The sequence below is a fragment of the Zonotrichia leucophrys genome, chromosome 4, assembly GCF_028769735.1.
Source record: "Zonotrichia leucophrys gambelii isolate GWCS_2022_RI chromosome 4, RI_Zleu_2.0, whole genome shotgun sequence".
NCBI classification, from domain to species: Eukaryota; Metazoa; Chordata; class Aves; order Passeriformes; family Passerellidae; genus Zonotrichia; species Zonotrichia leucophrys.
In genome coordinates this window covers 32,303,475-32,320,659 of record NC_088173.1, presented here as the reverse complement: position 1 = coordinate 32,320,659, position 17,185 = coordinate 32,303,475, and the positions used below count along the sequence as shown (strand labels likewise).

Here is a 17,185-nt window from a genome sequence, read left to right as displayed (position 1 = left end):
ACAGGAAGTTGTTCTAGTGATGACTACCTAGGGAGAAAGCCATATACAAGCATCTCTGAGGTGGCTGAGAGCTGAGAAAATCTCTGGCAGCTCCTGCCCACTCCTCCCACTCACTGCACCTCACTTGTGAGTGTTGTTTGTACAAGCAGAGCCAGCCTTGAGGAAAACAAGTGGAAAACAGCTACAATTCAGGGCTTTCCTTTAGCTCCTTAGTGTGCACACAGTTTTATGCTACATCCTCACACCAGAAAGATAAATCTAAATACAATAACCACACTGGATCTTCAGCAAAATATTTAACCAAACCTATCATGAACCCAACAACAATACTCAATAAATCATCTCTCCACCACAGCAGTGGAGTTGGGGGCTGGAGTACCTACAGATGACCCCATTAATTTAAACACAGGGAAATGAAGTATGCTCAAAATCAAGGGGAATTTTGTTGTTCCTACTTATCCTGTGGTAAAGTTCTTTATAACCGTTTCCCTTTTTAGCATAATTTCAAATGCTAGCTTGCAAATGATGCAAATTAAGTGTTTCTTGGAATATAGCTTGCCTCCTAGAAGACTTAATAACATTTCCTTCAGATTGCCTCTTGGATAATGTTATGATGGAAAGATCCAGGGGCGCCTGCTCCTGAGACTGGACTCTACTGAGCACACACAATAAATCACTTAAAACACCACCATTCCTTCAGTCCTTGGAAGCAGCCGGCACTGAACTGCGCCTCTGCACAACATTATCCTGACGCTGTGCTGATGGGGGTTATGGCCAACTGGAAAACCACAGCTCGTCTCTCACTCCTTTCCTTTGATTCTCGACTTGTACTCGAGAAGCTGTTGTGCCCCTCGGAGCCGAAGCGCAGCAGAGCCGGCTAACGCAAATGACAGACGCTGTAATTACTGCTCCGCTGGCACCGCTGCCAAGATCGCTGCCTGCTAGACGTGAATACCTCCACTGGGTGGCTAACGAGAAGTGCACTTCACAAACCAGCACAGCCCTCTCCCCACCCTAAAGGGAGGAAAGACAACGCCATTTCTTCCTAAAGGGACGTATAGACAGTTATGTGAAATGCATTGCATAGGCAAAGCATCCATGATTACACTTTTATTTCAGAGATAGCCTCCAGTAACTTGTTTTCAATGACAAATCAACAGTTTGAGACTCACATGGAGACCAATCCTCTTAGATTAAATCACAGCAAACTGTTCACTAGTCCAAGCGATGCAAATTTACCCAGGAACTGCCTTTTGCACCAGCAAATCAAACATATTTTTCTGATGGGCTGGAAAAGTTATTTTCTTGCCTTTTGGTAGAAAAAGTATCCAGAACAGACTCCTCGAAAGCCCAGCGACACAAAATCCAGAAAGAACCAGAAATCAAGAAATACAGCCATATACTATAAAGCAGGTTACTAAAACCAAGGTTGTTTTGCTGGTAGCATGACATAAATGTAGCTTGCTTTTTGAAGTATAACTCTCCTCTGTATTCTACTTATGCATAAAATTCCAGTCATATACTGTACAGAAATAGTTAGCTGTTGTACTTCTCAACCTGGGCTTCTCTTAGGTTCCATAGGAACTGATTTGCTTCATATCCTATTCACCTGAACTGCGTAGGCTGTGCCTCAAAACACCTCTCTTCCATTTGCATAAAAATCAAGATATTTACATGGAAATGTCTAATAAATATAGCCCACATTTTGTCCTTTCCTACTGCACAGATCAGCTATGGAACTGATTTGCCTGGCCTTGGCACAGAGTTGTATTCCTGTTTTCAGATGTACTGTATTTGGAAAATTAAATTAGGAAAATCTTCTTAATTTGGTTAAGGCTGTTTCCTGTTTCTGAATTTGGATGTCATACACAAAGCTAGTCCCAAAATATAGCGAATAACTGGGGTTTAAGACCATTACCAAGGAAAATAAAGTTGTGTGGTGAATGATCCATGTAAAGTGATTAAGTGCAAACATGCGCAACAACTGTGGAAATGTTTAGATGCACTCTGGCATTCTTACTGTACAGAGGGATAAATGACACTGACAGTAATTCTGAAGAGCCATCAGGAGGAGCGTGTATGTGATCTATATATTTTTCCATAAGTCTTGCAACCAGCTGCTAGAGCCTGGAGCCAGAGGAAGAAGAGCTCAGATCCTGACTCCCATGTTTCCAGGGAGGAATCTCTCCTCTATGTACAGATTCATCCACTTAATTTTAATCCCGCCTAAACTCCACCTCTGTCAGCAAAGGAAACACAGTGGCTGCTTTGCTTTCAGCAAAGAGTACTGCAGTACTAAAATGCTACTCAGAATAAGTACAGGCTACCCCATCCAGCTCAAACTTGCCAGCATCACTGAAATCTACCACAGTGCATCACTTTGAAACAGATTAATGCTCCAAAGAGCCTTATCCATTCACAACAAAATACTACTTGGCTCCTGCTTTATTATTACAAATATTACACCCGCATGATCAAGTACAAGAAGTCCACTGATGCATCAAGACAATTAAGTCCTTTCCCCGCTTTTTTTCAACAAGATGTGTTTAGGTATTTAATTAGGAAATGCATCCCCAAAAGGTTACTACCTATTCACATGTTATAGTTCACTTTTTCTGCACTAAGCATTTTCAAACTGCTGCTGTTGCTAATACAGACCATGCTGGGGCAAGACAAATATCTGCACATATGGCTCTTTTACAGTTTTCTTTTAAAATTATCACTTCGATTTAATTAGTTTGAGGGGTTAAGCATGAAAAATGCACTCTTTTATTGTAAGGGAATAAATGAAACACAACCTCATTAATACATAGTCCATTTAGCTTTTCTACCATCTTTTACACGATTGTTATTAACCCCAAAAGCTGTCTGAACCATGTTTGTCACTACAAATAGACAGCCTGGCCCTCCCTTTCGTCCCAGCTACACAAGAAAGAGGTGGGAGCCACAGGACAAGTGGATAACAGTTTGGGAGGCAGGAAGTGTGGGGGCTGTAGGGGAGCACAACAGCTGAAACCCAGTCTCTGCTGACTGAAGAGCCAAAGGAAAAGTTGCTCTTGTGGAGATGGCACCGAAATGCCCAGCAGGGGCACAGTTTGGGGCATTTAAATTCTCATTCTGATGTAGCTTATCATAGAGGTATAGTAAATGCAGCGAATGCCAAGTCACAGTTGATTCTGGCTTGATAATCGCTCTGGCCCCATTCACACCGCTTTGAGAATTAAGGGCTGTCTCTACCATTGCAGCCATTTCCTGTTCTCTCCTGATAACAGCGGAAAAATACGCAGACAGCTTCAGATAAGAAGATAAGAAATACTCATAAAACAAAAAGTGTATTTAGGTCTGCTGAGAAGCTCACAGGAGGATGCCAAGATGCAGTGATAATGAACGTGCCAGGGAGTGAGGGGGAGCTGGTCCAACAGCCCCTCAGTTAATAAATTCATCTTCTACGAGGCTATGGAAAAGGAAGGTAGGAAAGCACAAGTCCCAGGAATGCTGATGGCTTTCTCAGCCTGCTTCAAAAGCTAAAGACAGTTGGGGAATTGAGATGAAAGATGTATGTTTTTGATATGTATATATAGAATAGAGGGAAAACTTTGCCCGGTGCTATATGATGAGGAAACTTCCTGAAGAGGGCATAGTTAAACTGTTGATTCATTGCCTCACTGAAGCACTGAATACACACACACACGAAGATCCCCACTGCACAAACCAATGAGAAAATCCCTCAGCTCTGGGAAAAATGCCAAAACCAGTTCTGCACCCAAATTCCCTGTCTGGTCCTAGCAATAAAAATAAAAATATAAATGAAAAAAAAAAAGTCCAAGACAAAGAGCTATATCCCAACCAGATTCCCTTGATTTTTCACTCTGTTGTGGAAGTTTATCTCACACTGGGGAGTGTTGCTGAAGAGCTCTCCGCCCCTCTCTGGGTGGGTGAGCACACCTGTGTTCTGTGGCAGGTCCCACACTGCGTTGTCCTTTGCAGGATAGGAACAGGGGCCCTGGCTCCTGTGCCCTCATAGCACTTCTGTCACACAGCGTTGTGTCACAGAGGGCAAGTGTGGGAAGGAGAAACCATCCGGGAGTGGGAGGCATGAGCCCTGTGGCACCGCGAGCAGCGCTCTGGAACAGCCGAACGCAGGGGGTCCTCTCTTCCCTGCTCAGGCCATCTGTCATGTGAAACTCCCGTATCCTGCCAGCAGAGCCAGCAGGCTCCTTTCCACTCCAGGTCCAACTGTCTGAGGGGAGCTTTCTTCTCCAACACCCTCTGACATGTCATATCTCTCTCTATCGACACAGGCTGATACAAACCCCCTGACATGTAGGTCCACACACATATGGCACTACTTAAACCCCTAAATACAAAATATCAAACCTGTCTTACCATGAACAGGAAAACAACCAGTGAAAGGAAATTATATGGAAGACACAGATGAAGCATGCCATGATGCATAAGAATTTTTGTGCTCTCATTCCCTGCTACTCCCTTTTCATGGCCAGATTTCTGATCTTCCTGTGGAATAAATGAGCAAGGGAATGTGACTCTGAGGGGATGGAGTGAGTATCAGCAGGAAACGGATTAGCACTGTTACATGTACAGACATGATGTTCAGTGCACCCAGCCCACCAGCAGCAAACCTACAGCTCCATGCCTGGGAGAACCCACAGAAAGCCTGCATGGGGCACCAGGAATCAGAACAACCATTGCTGTTCTCCTGTCAAAAAGGCCACAGAGGAGTGCACTTTGTAATGGGTGAGAACACAGGGTCAGATCTGTGCAGTTTTCACAAATGCATCTCCACAGACATGATGTGGGGAAAATCAAGTATTCTTACACTTGCATTATGCTAGTAACTTCAAATCAAAACTGTGGTGCATGTTATTACTTCGTGGCTACATACATGTGGAAAATAAACAAACAAAGAAGCTTCTAAAATTTCTTTTCTCTTGTTAATCATAAAACTGAGATTTCCAACTGCTTTACCCAACCCTGCACATCTTTGCTATGTGCAGCTCTGCCCACATGCAGCAGCAAGCTCTCTTTCTCTCTCCTGTGTTCTACAAAAGCAACACATTTCCACATTAGGTCTAACTCCTGGAAAGAAAGAAGAGAAACACTGAGAAAGTTTGTCCAGCATCAGCTCGCAGGAGAAAAAGCCCCCTGCTGTGGCTGTCAGCCTGGTGGGTGCCACACTGAGCCAGGGCTCTTTGTGATGCTCTCAAACACCCCTAAACACGCACTGAGAAGCAATACATTGCCACTTAAAAGGGGAAATTTGTACAAGGGCTACCGGGAAGGCAGACCGAGATGTACTCCAGAATCCCCGACACGGGAAAGGAAACAAAATCTCAAAACATAAACACAGAAAGACGGTGACTCCCTTCGGGTGTATCATGTTTTTGGCAGGAAGAAGGAGAGCGTTGGGGGGCCTTCGGGGGTTCAAGGCTGACCGTCGATTGCAAAGCTCCAGGCTCTGGCTTTGCCGCGGGGAGGGACACCCGCCCCGCACCTGCCTTTCCCCGCACCTTGCCGGCCCTGCGGGGCGCACCGGCGGCTCTCCCGCCCCGGAGGGCTGCCGGCGGGGCTCCTTCAGCGCCAACTTCCCCGCCGCTCTCCGTGCCTCATTTAAGGACGGAGTGCAGGCAAACGCCTGTCCCGGCCAGGCTCGGCACCTACAGACTCGACCCGGCAGGTACGACCGGACCCTCCAGACCCCGGCGGGGATCGTGCATGCGGGCGATTGCACTGTTTGCACACACAAACGCAGTAAAAAATATAATCATGGCATAAACTCGCGTTTCCAACCCGCACAAGGAGGATGCCCCAACCGCTCTCCATCCATCCATGCATCCATCCATCACCTTACCTTGCGCCGCTGATCCGGGGCGGCTGGCCCCCAGGACGGCCAGGGCGGGGAGCACCACCGTCTGCAGCAGGTATCCCAGTCCCAGCCCGCAGCGGGCCGCTGTCCCCTCCAGCCCCTTCCCCATGGCCGGGGCAGCGGGGCAGTGTCGCGGAGCCGCGGAGCTTTGCTGTGCCGCCGGTGCCGGCCCCGTCCCAGCTCCGGGCGCGGAGCGGAGCCCCCGCCAGGCGCTCAGGCTGCGCGGAGGGCGGCGGGGCGCGGGGCTGCGCTCGGGCCGGGCGGGCAGAGGCGCTGCATGGCCCCGCGGAGGGGCGCGGAGCCGGCGGAGCGCTGCTTTCTTCCCGCGGGCGGCTCGGCGCGGCTGCCTCCACCCCGGGGGTGGGCGGGGGCCGGGGCTGGGGCTGGGGCTGGGGAGCGAGGGCTGCGCCGGCCGCCTGCGATAGAATGCGAGCCGGAGCGAGGAGCAGACCCAGAGGGAAGGGGGCGGGGGAGGCTGGGAGCCACCCGCCGCAGAACCGGCCCCCTTTCGCCTCCTCCGCCCGCGCCCCCTGCGCGCAGAGCCGCGGGCACAGGCGCACGCCGATGTTGGTGCGCACACGTGCGCGCCCGCACACGCAGCGGCGGCAGCAGCAGCACCAGGGCACGCTGCACCCCCGCCCCGCACACCTGGGCACGGCAGGCGGGGCTGCGCTGCCGGACCCCACCACACCCGCGGCTCTCGCATCCCCAGACTGTCCCCGTGGGCCTGATACCCCCGCACACGCCTTCAGGACTCTGGGCGTTAAGGATCATCTTTAGGGAGCCAGCAAATGCAGGGTCGGGGAGCCCCATGCCGGACGGGGTGTACTAGTCTGCTCCCACAAGCAGCAGGGCAGGGGGAGAGATCGCACCAGGAGAGCTGCTGGATTACCCACCACTCCTGGGGAGTATCTCCCCATCTGCCCTCCAGGGCTTCTCTCCTATGGCTGGGGTCACTCCCTTCCAGCCCTTATCCTTCCACCTTCTTGCACCCCCAAAAAGCTGCACCCGGCCTCTGAATTCACCACGTGCCCATCAAATCTCACTGAGAAGGATAGCAGTGCCCACACCTCAGGTTCACTGCTCAACCAGGGCTTGATCGGCTTGATCTGCTGCCTTCTATAGGGTTTTTTTGTTGTTGTTGTTTGTTTGGGTTTTTTTCTCTGGTTGGTTTGGTTTTGGTGGGTTTTGGTTTTGGTGGGTTTTATGTTTGGTTTTGGGTTTTCTTTTCTTTTCTAAGTTGTCCTTCCCTTGGCAGAGCCACAGCAGGCCATCACGAGCAGACCCAGCACCTCACACACCAAGTGTGCCAATGCCAGGGGCTGTAGCCCCGGAATCCTCCCCACACCAGGGCACTCCAGAGAGCATTGCCTTCTCCAGCCCAAAGTTCCCCCAAGCTGGGTTGCGTGCGAGGCCTCTTTTCCTGGGAGGCGTGGATGGGATCTTCCCAGTCTTTCTGTCTTTGCCTTCCCCTCCCTGTCCCTTCCACACAGGAAAAGAGCTACCAGCCTTTCCAATGCTGCAGGAGGGTTTCCTGGGGCCACTGGAGCTGTCTGCCCCAAGGGAGGCTCTGTCCCATCTGCCCCCTGGCTTTAATGTCCTTCCCAGGGAATTACCCAGACTGTTCCCATCTCAGGATCTGGCGGGGCAGCAGATTTTCTCCTTGACAACAGCTGATATAAAGCTGCAGTGTGACAGGAAAGCAAAGTCCAAATTGTTGGGGGCTTTGGTTTGGGGTTTTTTGCTTTCTTTTGGGTTTTTGTTGTTTGTTTGTTTGTTTTTATGTTGGGTTTTGATTGTTTGGGTTTTTTTGGTAGAGGCTAAGAGCATGGAAAAAGGGATAGTTTTTGTTCTGGGCATGCCTGGAGGTGCCCCAAGTAGGCTGTGTTTCAAGCTCAACAGGCTGGTTTTTACCCAATAACTCTCAGTGATTCTCTCCAACTGAAGAACTCCATCTCTCCATCTCCTCTCTGTTCTACATCTTTTAAGGGGGCGAGTCCCATCTGCTTCAAACAATACAGCTAGGCTAGGAAATATTAAGGCTCCACCAAAATCTGTGCTTTAAGTTTCTGTGTAAGTGGTAAAAAGGAAACTCTCAACTTTTACCCACATTCAAAGGAGAATGCAAGTCCTGAGCAGGGGCTTTTTTGATTGCAGATGCTCCCCACAGTAATCCCTGACTTCATGCTCCCTAGATCAGATAGTCAACAGAACAGATCCCCATGTATGATATTTATTTGCCTGTTTTGCCCTAACTCTGTGAATTGGGAGCATCTCTCCTTTTTTTGAGACTCACTGTTTCCCCTGTTCCAGGGAAAACTTTTCAGAGGCAGGAAGAGAGACGCCTGAAGGATGTCACATGCAGAGGAGGCATTTGTTGCAGCACCAGCTGACGAGCACATCTCTTGCCACAAGGGAACGGAGAGGGAGGGCTTGCTTCTCCATTAATCAGAGTTAATTTATTTTTGATGTTTTGGGGCCTCCCAGGAGTAATACCTATAGTTCCAGGCTTAGTTTCTAGTTAGTAGCTCAGTGACCTCATTAAATAGGTCCATCCCAATTTCAAGATGATGTCCCTGCAGCCCTGCCTGGGGATCCCTGGTGGCTGCCAACCTGTCAGCCTTCGTTCCCTGGAGTAGGTGCAAGGGGGAGCATTGCTGGTTTACAGCTGTGACAGAAGTGATGGCACAGGGACCACAAGCCCTCACTTGGGAAGAAAGCCCTTTCCCAGTACCCAAGGTGTGGTGGACAATGGAGGAGCAAAGGTACTGCAGCCTGAGGTGTTCAGTAACCACTTTTTACTGAAGTGGCTATACCTTGGCCTGGAGAAGGTGGCTCAAGCAACAGCAACCAATAACTGGATAGGGGTCTTATCTGGAAAACATGCTTTCAAATCTTTCCATGTTCAATTATGTGTAGGAAAGGGCATCCAAGGATGTTTCATGCATCTGCATCACTGAGCTTTCTCAGAAATGCAATATACTCCGAGAAATGTCTTTTTTGTCTGGGCCATCCCCAATACCACCACACTGGATTTTCCCTACTCAGGAGGAAGTCTGTCCAAGAACTCTTCATTTTTCTCCTTATGAGATAAACAGAATTCTTATCCCAGCTTAATAAATTTCAAATTTGACATGGAGATAAAGGATTGAGGTAATTCAGAGTTTTGGGATTAGAAAGTGCAAATTACCTGTGTTTCTTCCAAAAGCACTTGTTTTGTTTCCCTGATAGAACCTGGCTGGAAAGGTATTTCCCATCTCTCTGAAAAGTCTGCGACTTAGAAGTATCTGTAATGTAAGTCTAACACTTTGTTACCTTTAGTGTCCTAAAAACCACTCCATACCTTTCATACACTCATCTGAAGCAAGTATCAATTTCCAATTTTCATATTTGGACAGAAATATCAAGTGTCAAAGAGTCTGCATTGGAAAGTGGCTTTAGCAGCCTAACAGGTGTCACCTTAGTTTTTCAGGTAAGTTCAAGAAATCTCATCTCTAAATTAGATACTCCTAATAGATGATTATAAAATCTAGGGCAACATTTTAAAAGTTTTTGTGTGACTTGTGCATTGGTGAATTTGACTTTAGTGTATTTTGTTGCCCAGGCATCTGGAGTTGCACTAAAACAATCCCAGAACAAATTCAGTTGTAAAAGACCTCTCAGGTCATTGAGTCTAAACCTTTACTTTTCACCAGCTTGTGAACTAGACCATGGAATTAAGTGCCATGTTCAGTTATTTCTTGAGCACCTCCAAAGATGATGATCCTGATGATCACCATCTGCCTGGGTAGTCCATTCCAATGTTTAACAGCCCTTCCATTAAGAAATTTGGACTAATGTTCAATCTAGTCAAAACTGGCTCTAAGTTGTATAAACCAGTTCAAACTGGATCCAGCTGGTTCAACTGGATCAAACCAGTTGCAACCACTTCAAACCAATTTTAAACAATTCAAACAGGATTAAACTGATGCCAATAATTTCAAACCTGATTCAACTGGATCAAACCAGTTCCAGCTGGTTTAAACCAGATCAAACTTGTTCCACCTGGTTCAAACCAGTTTCCAGTGGTTCAAGGACCCCAGCCCTCACTGCAAAGAGTTTCAAAATTTGATTCATGACTTTGGAGTGGAGATACTCGGGTCCCCTGTGTTATGTGCGATGTCAGCAATGCTGGTTTGAACAAAAAGAAGAATGTCTTTTGTGCATTGATAATTAGCTGTAAGAATTTGCTAACCAGTCCTCTCCCTGAGCCTTGTGTTCCTTGGCAAGTACTGTCAGCTCTGGCCAACTGAGCCGAGGACTCATTTTCCACACAAATGGCAGTAAGGGATGTGGATTCAGGCTACCCACCAGGTGATGACGATAGCCAAGATGCTCTCTGCCCCACCCCTAACACAGCATGGCATGGTTGAGAGAGGGCTGTATTTCGCATGTTCCTGCTCGAGCTGTTTGCAGTTCAGGGGAGCATGTGGCACACACACCTGCTTTTGGCTGTGCCATTCCCTCAGGCTCTGCCATGCTGCTCTTATTTTATGACAGAGCCCAGCACAGAGCAATCCAAAAAGCAGGTGTGTGACAAACCTCTCACTTCACTGACACGCCTGCCCCAAGCTATCAAGTACTGCAGTTTGCTCGCATAGTTCAGATAGGCAATTACCTCCTCTGTGGTTGCTGTGTGTGATACTGGGGATCAGCAAATGAAGCAACCCTCCTGATATCTTACATTTCAAAAGCAACACAGCCTCATTTCCAGTAAAAACTTATGAGTGGTTTTTCTCACGCTGAGAATGACTATTTGCAGTGGAGTTGTGGTCCAAGGAAAATTTCTTTCATATCTATTGAAATTTAATAAAACAACTGTGTTTCATCTTCCAAAATCACTACTTTGTCTGCTTATTTATGGAAACAGATTTTTCAAGTTCATTCTTACTTATGCACTATTGTAGTGTGCTAAATTTTCAGTCTTGGCGTTATACTAGCAAGTCCATGGATCAGCATATATGTTAATAGTGCACACTTAAACTGTTTAAACAGTGTTTCACCTCATAACAAACCATACTACAGAACTGTGCTGAATCACCTGGAAGACCATATGATATCCTGCCCCTGATACATTTTGAGGTGCACAGCTCTCATTTGTTTAATAAATTTATTAACAATTAACAACTTTGTTGTATACTCACCATTGTTTTGAACAGCTTGGCTTTCATAACATCTGAAGAGGACCTTTTTAAACGAATTATACCAAAGGGAGGACCAAATTCTGTCCCTATACATATGCTGGATACTGTGCATATTATCCTGTTGTATCCTACGGTGCATAACATCCTGTTGTCATTTGTGTAAGAGAATACTGCTGGAGCTGGGGACTTATATGCCCAGGCAATAAAGGTAAAAACTTCAAAGGTGTTTAAGCCTTAATTTCAGGGACATCATATTTTTGTATGGCAATGGGACTTAAGCCCCTTGCCCATTTTTGAAATTTGTGCCCTCCAGCTACTGCCAAATAATGCAGCCAAAGAGCTTTTCCTTTCATTTAAGTGGTTTGTAAACAGATCACAATTTTCTTATTTATTTATTCTCTCATCCCTTTTTTTTTTTTTGATGAATATATTCTCTGAGCAACTCCTGAGCTGTAGCTCATTCATGACCATTTGAAGCTTGGTATCCAAACTACATTACTTATTCCAATTGCATGGTACACTATTAAATTAAAAAAAAAAAAAAAAAGAAAAAACAAACAAAAAAAAAAAAAAAAAGGAGAGAAAAAGCGTAATCATTTCAGTCTCTATCTGCCTGAAAAATCACTGCAAAAGTACCAAGGGTGAGACCTGCTGTCAATCCGTATTTGTCGGGACCTGGAGCGAGCACTGTCCCGGCCGTTCCTACGGCGATTGCGGTGCCTCCCAGCAGAGGGAGATGCGAGACGCCGGCTCCGGCCCCGGCTCGCAGCTCCCGCCGTCTCTGCAACAGATCGATGGGTAGTGAATGTTTTAGGAACATGTCCGAGTCCCATGGCTTCTCATTATCTAAGCATTTTATCGGACAACAAACCTCTTTTAGGCCCGTCTCTGATAGTGCAGAATTCTACACCACGTTTCCTCAGTTTTTCCCTTTGGCTGAGGTGAAGGACATGAATAACTTGAAATATTTCAGTCTGTTGAGCAACAGTTTTATATTCTTCTCTCCCTCTCCACTCAGTATGTATTTTTATAGCATTGTGACTACATATCTACCTTTGAGTTGAATATTAATGTGACTGAGGGGTGTCAGTCTCTGCCCCAAGATCATCTGATTCCAGCTGACATGAGTTTCTCTTCTATTTACCAAGTACTAATTTCTGATTGTCCCTTTCAGGGTACAATGCCTTGAAATTTCTTTACAAGTGTCCCAAGAACCCTCCCTCTGACGTTTCAATACCACCTCACTGCCCACCTCTGCTTTTGTGGTTTTTTTCCTGCCTTCGCTACAATGAGAAAATAACATAATTGCTTTTAGGATCCTTGTTTCAAATTCTCTCTGTAGATGTATATTCTGGGTTGCTCTTACCATGTGTGTATTTTATAGATTTTCTTCTCTGATGCACTTGGCAGAAAGCAGCATTAGAAAGAATTATAATTACAGTATTTATTAAACCACCTATTAGGGGAGGAAACTGACAGCATGAAAAAAGAAATATTTAAGAAGAATAATAAAACACACTGGCAAAATATGTTTAGAAAGATGCAGGTTCTATGAAGAAATCCAATTTCCAAGAAAATTAGCTGTTAACATAGTATTTTGGTGCTCTACAATATTATCAACTTGCATATAGACTCGTGTAGCATTCATTTATCTTCTAGATAAAGAAGGCATAATTTTAATTGTTACAGATTTTCTGTATAGTTCAATATATTGGCAGTTTCATGCATATACTGTTTTGTTAAAACTGATGACATTCAGCAAACTGTGGGAGTTTGAATACATGGCAGCATCCCTGGCCTTCCCATTTCCATCTACTTTGTGAGGAAAAGCAGCTACAACAAAAACAAAGAGCCTCACTTTGTGTGTTTGGTTTTTTGGTTTTGTGGTTTTTGGGTTTTTTTCCTTTTTCATTTTGAATCCTGCCAAACTACTCTGTTGCACAGTGGGTTTGAAATGCAACTCTCCCCAGTAGCTCCCCTACTGTACCTTCCCAGAATGCATGAATGCATTTACTCCTGCCAACATGTAACCCAATAATCTTTTTTTTTAATCAACAGAAAGAAGCTTTCGGAGGAAAACCCTCAATTTTGTGACCAGTGTGTGACAGTAAGAGGAAATCTGTTGCAGTTGCCTGTAATGGAAGCCCAGTTGTGTGTTTTCAGTCTTTTTTCAGCTGGCCTCTTAGTGGCAGGGCAATTAGAGCTCAAATATACAGGGAAAACTTATCCCAGTCCAGTAATCAAAGCCAACATTATATAGATTTTGATTGCTCCAACAAGAATGAAGTCTTTGTTAACTGAAGTAGCTTTATTGATTCAAATGAGGAGATGTATTTATTCTGTTTTGTGAAGTGCTCCAAGCTGTGTGTGCATTTAATGCTTACGAATTCAGAGATGAAGGACTGAAAAAGTTCTATGTCAAACTGTAGAAGAGGAATTGTTTCATTCCTAGAATATTTATTCTAATGTTCTTTTCTAAAGGCTGTTTTAATACTTGTAGTTATCATTATCATCTTATAAAAGCCCTTAATGTTTCACAAATGGCATGATTTGTTTAAGTCACATAATTAACAACATTCTTGACTGTTTAGCAATAATTAGTTTGTTTTCATAGAAATACTGTTTCATCTCTCTGTACAAAGGTTGAAAAATGATGGAATAGAAAAATGTTCAATCCCACAGCTGAAGATGAAAAGTTTATGAAAAAAAAATCACCTGCAATGACAACATGTGATCCTGTTTCAAGCATGACCTTTAGCTCCTTAAAACATGTATAAATCAATGCTAGAAAGGAACTTAGATTTCATTACTACAGTACTCTAAATTGACAGCTTCTAGATTTCTTTGTCTGAAGACATTACTAGAAATTCAGCTGTGCATTTGCTCATGGATAACATCAAGCAAAACATGAAAAATAAAGAGAAGACTCCCCTTGCTATCCAAGTCTAACCAGGATAATAGGTGTTTTTCGTAATGCAGTGCTAAAAAGTTTAAGTTTTGTCCCGAGTAGAAGCAGCTATTCTGAGTCTGCTCTTATTTCCAATAAAGTTCTGCAAAGATTTACAGAAACCAGCTCAGGCCCTTTGGGAATAAGTTCTCTATGTGAAGAACTTTGTACTCTTTCATCAATAGGACTCTACTGTATTGAAAATAACAAGAGCCTTATTTTGGTCAGAGACCATTGCAGGTTATCTGTAGCTGTCTTCTTCATTACCACTTCAATTTGAGACCTACATTTTTATTCATTGTTTCTCTTATGAGTAACATTCTGAAAAGTAATATCAAATAAATGGACCTGTGGCTGTGGCCCCACACAATGTTTTCTTTTATTAGATGTCTCAGTTGTTCTCTGTTTGAGGATGATTAAAGTGTCTTGAACAGAGTTTCATAAATACATAGTTCATAGTTCATTTTATTCCATGTGCATTCACAAATTAGTTGATGGTAATCTATTAATAAAAACTTAATATTCTGCATTATTCTCTATAGAATGTTGCAGAGTTTCTCTCTCTCTTTCTTTCCCCCCCCCCCCCTTTTTTTTTTCTTTTAGCTGGAACTACTCACAGGCTGCCTTTAGAGTATGATAAGAAAGATACAGATTACAATACTGGTTTGATAATGGCCAAGACTTTTCCTTCCTCTCTGAGTAACATAAACTCTAAGATGAGAAGTGATACTTTACCTTCATAACTAACAATTAGCCATTATTTAGTCTTGAAATTACTAAAACCAGTTCTAAAATGTGGAACAGTGATTTACCACTGAAAACCAGTAACGTGTAGACTGTTTTCTTGGTCCCAACAAATCAGTACCAGCAATCATGTTATCTGCAGGATTAACATCCCTAAAAGCTCCTCCCTCTCCAGACCACAGGAGATAAAGGAAAGAACTCAATTTTTACAATGTTAGACCACAACAGACATGCCTGGGGACTCACTGATTTCCCTGGAGTTAAATTGTTCCAAGTAACAATACCAGCTCACTTAATAAACCCTTTGAAAAGCAACTTTTAAGGATAAAGTGACCAAGATGGAAGGCATAGGCTGGAAGAGAGGAGACACAGGAGTGGGACAAGACAGCACATTACCAGACAGTCTCAACATCCCCAGGGAGTGCCAGTAAGTTCATTAATGACTGGGGACCTCTGATGCTTTCTGCCAGCTCCACATGTTCTCAAATGTGTCCTGGAAGAGGAAGGCCTAAACTGGAACTACGAAGGAGTAGAATTCTGGAGGCTGCTGGTTGACTTTTTATCCTTTTAATTTTTAGCAGATAAGGAAGATTTGGTTAGTTTATAAGAAAAATGAAGAACTGATCACAGTTTACAAGGATGAGCATGTGGGAGGACTGCAGGGGATGGAACACTGCAAAAGTAACTACAGGACATAATACATAAGCAGCAAGATCCTGTTTCTTAGAAGACTCAGATAAACAATATGATCATAACTAGGGCAAGATTCACAGTTATAAGTCAAGAAAATATTTTGTGATTCTTGTTTCTCCCCACACCTCTAGCATTTCAGAGATTGTCAAAGTTCCAAAATTCCTGCAGGAGCACAGAACAAAGTAGCTCACACCTATTTAGCCATTTTTCCTCCTTTATTGTTGTTTTTGCTTCAGTTGGTTTCTTTGTTTTGTTTGGGTTTGTTTTTGTTTGCTTGTTTTTGTTTTAGGTTCACTTTTTATCTCCCCAAAAGGAATTTATTTTTCATTTAAATTTACTTTTATTCCACACATGCCTTCGATCTTTCTCTGCAAAGAAAATAATTCTCACAGTGATGCCAGGATATCACTAGTTTGTACAGCAGTACGTTCTGTAAGCTGAGCTACCTTTGAATATGTGGTGGAAAGTAATTCTGTCACATTTTTTAGCTAGCCAGATCTCTGTGCATGGTGGAACTCTTAAAAAAAAAAAAAAGAGTTCAGAGCATGCAAAGGAGACACTGTGTAGTCTTACCCCATTCTGGCTTGGATCCAGACCTTTTGTTACCCTTTTAAGGACATTCTTCTGCCCTAGGAGTGCCATGTGTCCATAATGTTTACAAGAGAATTAAGATTACCAGTGATAGTGGTCTTAGGATCAAGAGGCAAGTCTACATTCAGTACCGTGTTTATACTCCCGGCTGGTTTTCCCAGAAGAAGTACACACATCAACATTTCCATAATGTATGAGTAAGATCTGTTTATTCCTTACCACAGCTTCAGCATTAATCATTTGTTCTTCTCCAAACCACCAGTAAAACTCCGTGCTGTGGAAAAGTACTGAACAATGTGTAGTGCCTTGGATCAGGACCAGGCTCAGACCAAGTTCAGATTTAACAATACAGTTTTGCACATGGTCACTACACTGCATTTCAGCTCTCTGCTTCCAGATAAAAGAATTCCTTCCGTTTTCAATTCAGCTGTGCCCTGCTCTCAACCAGTAATTTTGGAGAATAGATTTTTTACATCCAAATGTAACCAAATACAAATTTTTGAGAATAGGAGATCGCCTATGTGGCACTTTTTGCCAAAATTGAAAGAAAAAAGTTGTAAGCCATGAAGATCCCAAACATTGTGCAGTGCTGTGGAAAGCTGCAAGGCCAAAGCTGATGGCATTTTCTTGGGTATTGGATTGGTGTCACAATTACTCTCCGCTGATGAGTGGCATATTTAAGAAACCTGTGTGCGTCTGGGGATTATGATAGACAGAAAAAGACATTTTTAGATCACTGCATCTAGTGGATTCATTTGGAAGCACTGATAAATAGACACAGCTGGCGGCAGAACTAGCAGCTGAGCTGTCTTTTATTTCCTGTCTCCTATGAAGTATTAATATCAGGTGAATTTATTGGTCTTAAGACAAAAGCAACAGGATGAGAAAATAACAAAGAATAGAACTAATATCTGTCTAGAGTTGCCGAAACTCCACAAAAAAACAAGAGTAGTCTTCTCTTAGCTTTGTCTGCTACTGCTTTCCTGACAACTTCAGCAAATAGCACTGTGTGAGCTCACTCCTTTCACATCTACTGAAGTGCTACAGTACCTTTTATAGCTACTAAAGATTGTGTGTTCATTAGCAGATTGGCCCTGCAACTACACAGCCATTGCTGCAAATCACTGTGGGTGGGTGTGTTTC

The 17,185-nt window shown here is 44.2% G+C and overlaps 1 protein-coding gene across 1 annotated transcript in view; it reads right to left on the bottom strand.

Annotated features, from left to right (window-relative positions):
* Nucleotides 1-6,282, bottom strand: part of UNC5C (unc-5 netrin receptor C) — a 249,804-nt gene extending 243,522 nt beyond the window's left edge. The window contains exon 1 of the mRNA XM_064711041.1: nt 5,870-6,282. Coding sequence (XP_064567111.1) covers nt 5,870-5,993 — 124 coding nt within the window. The 5' untranslated portion in view covers nt 5,994-6,282. The remainder of the gene's footprint in view (nt 1-5,869) is intronic.
* Nucleotides 6,283-17,185: the final 10,903 nt, after the last annotated feature.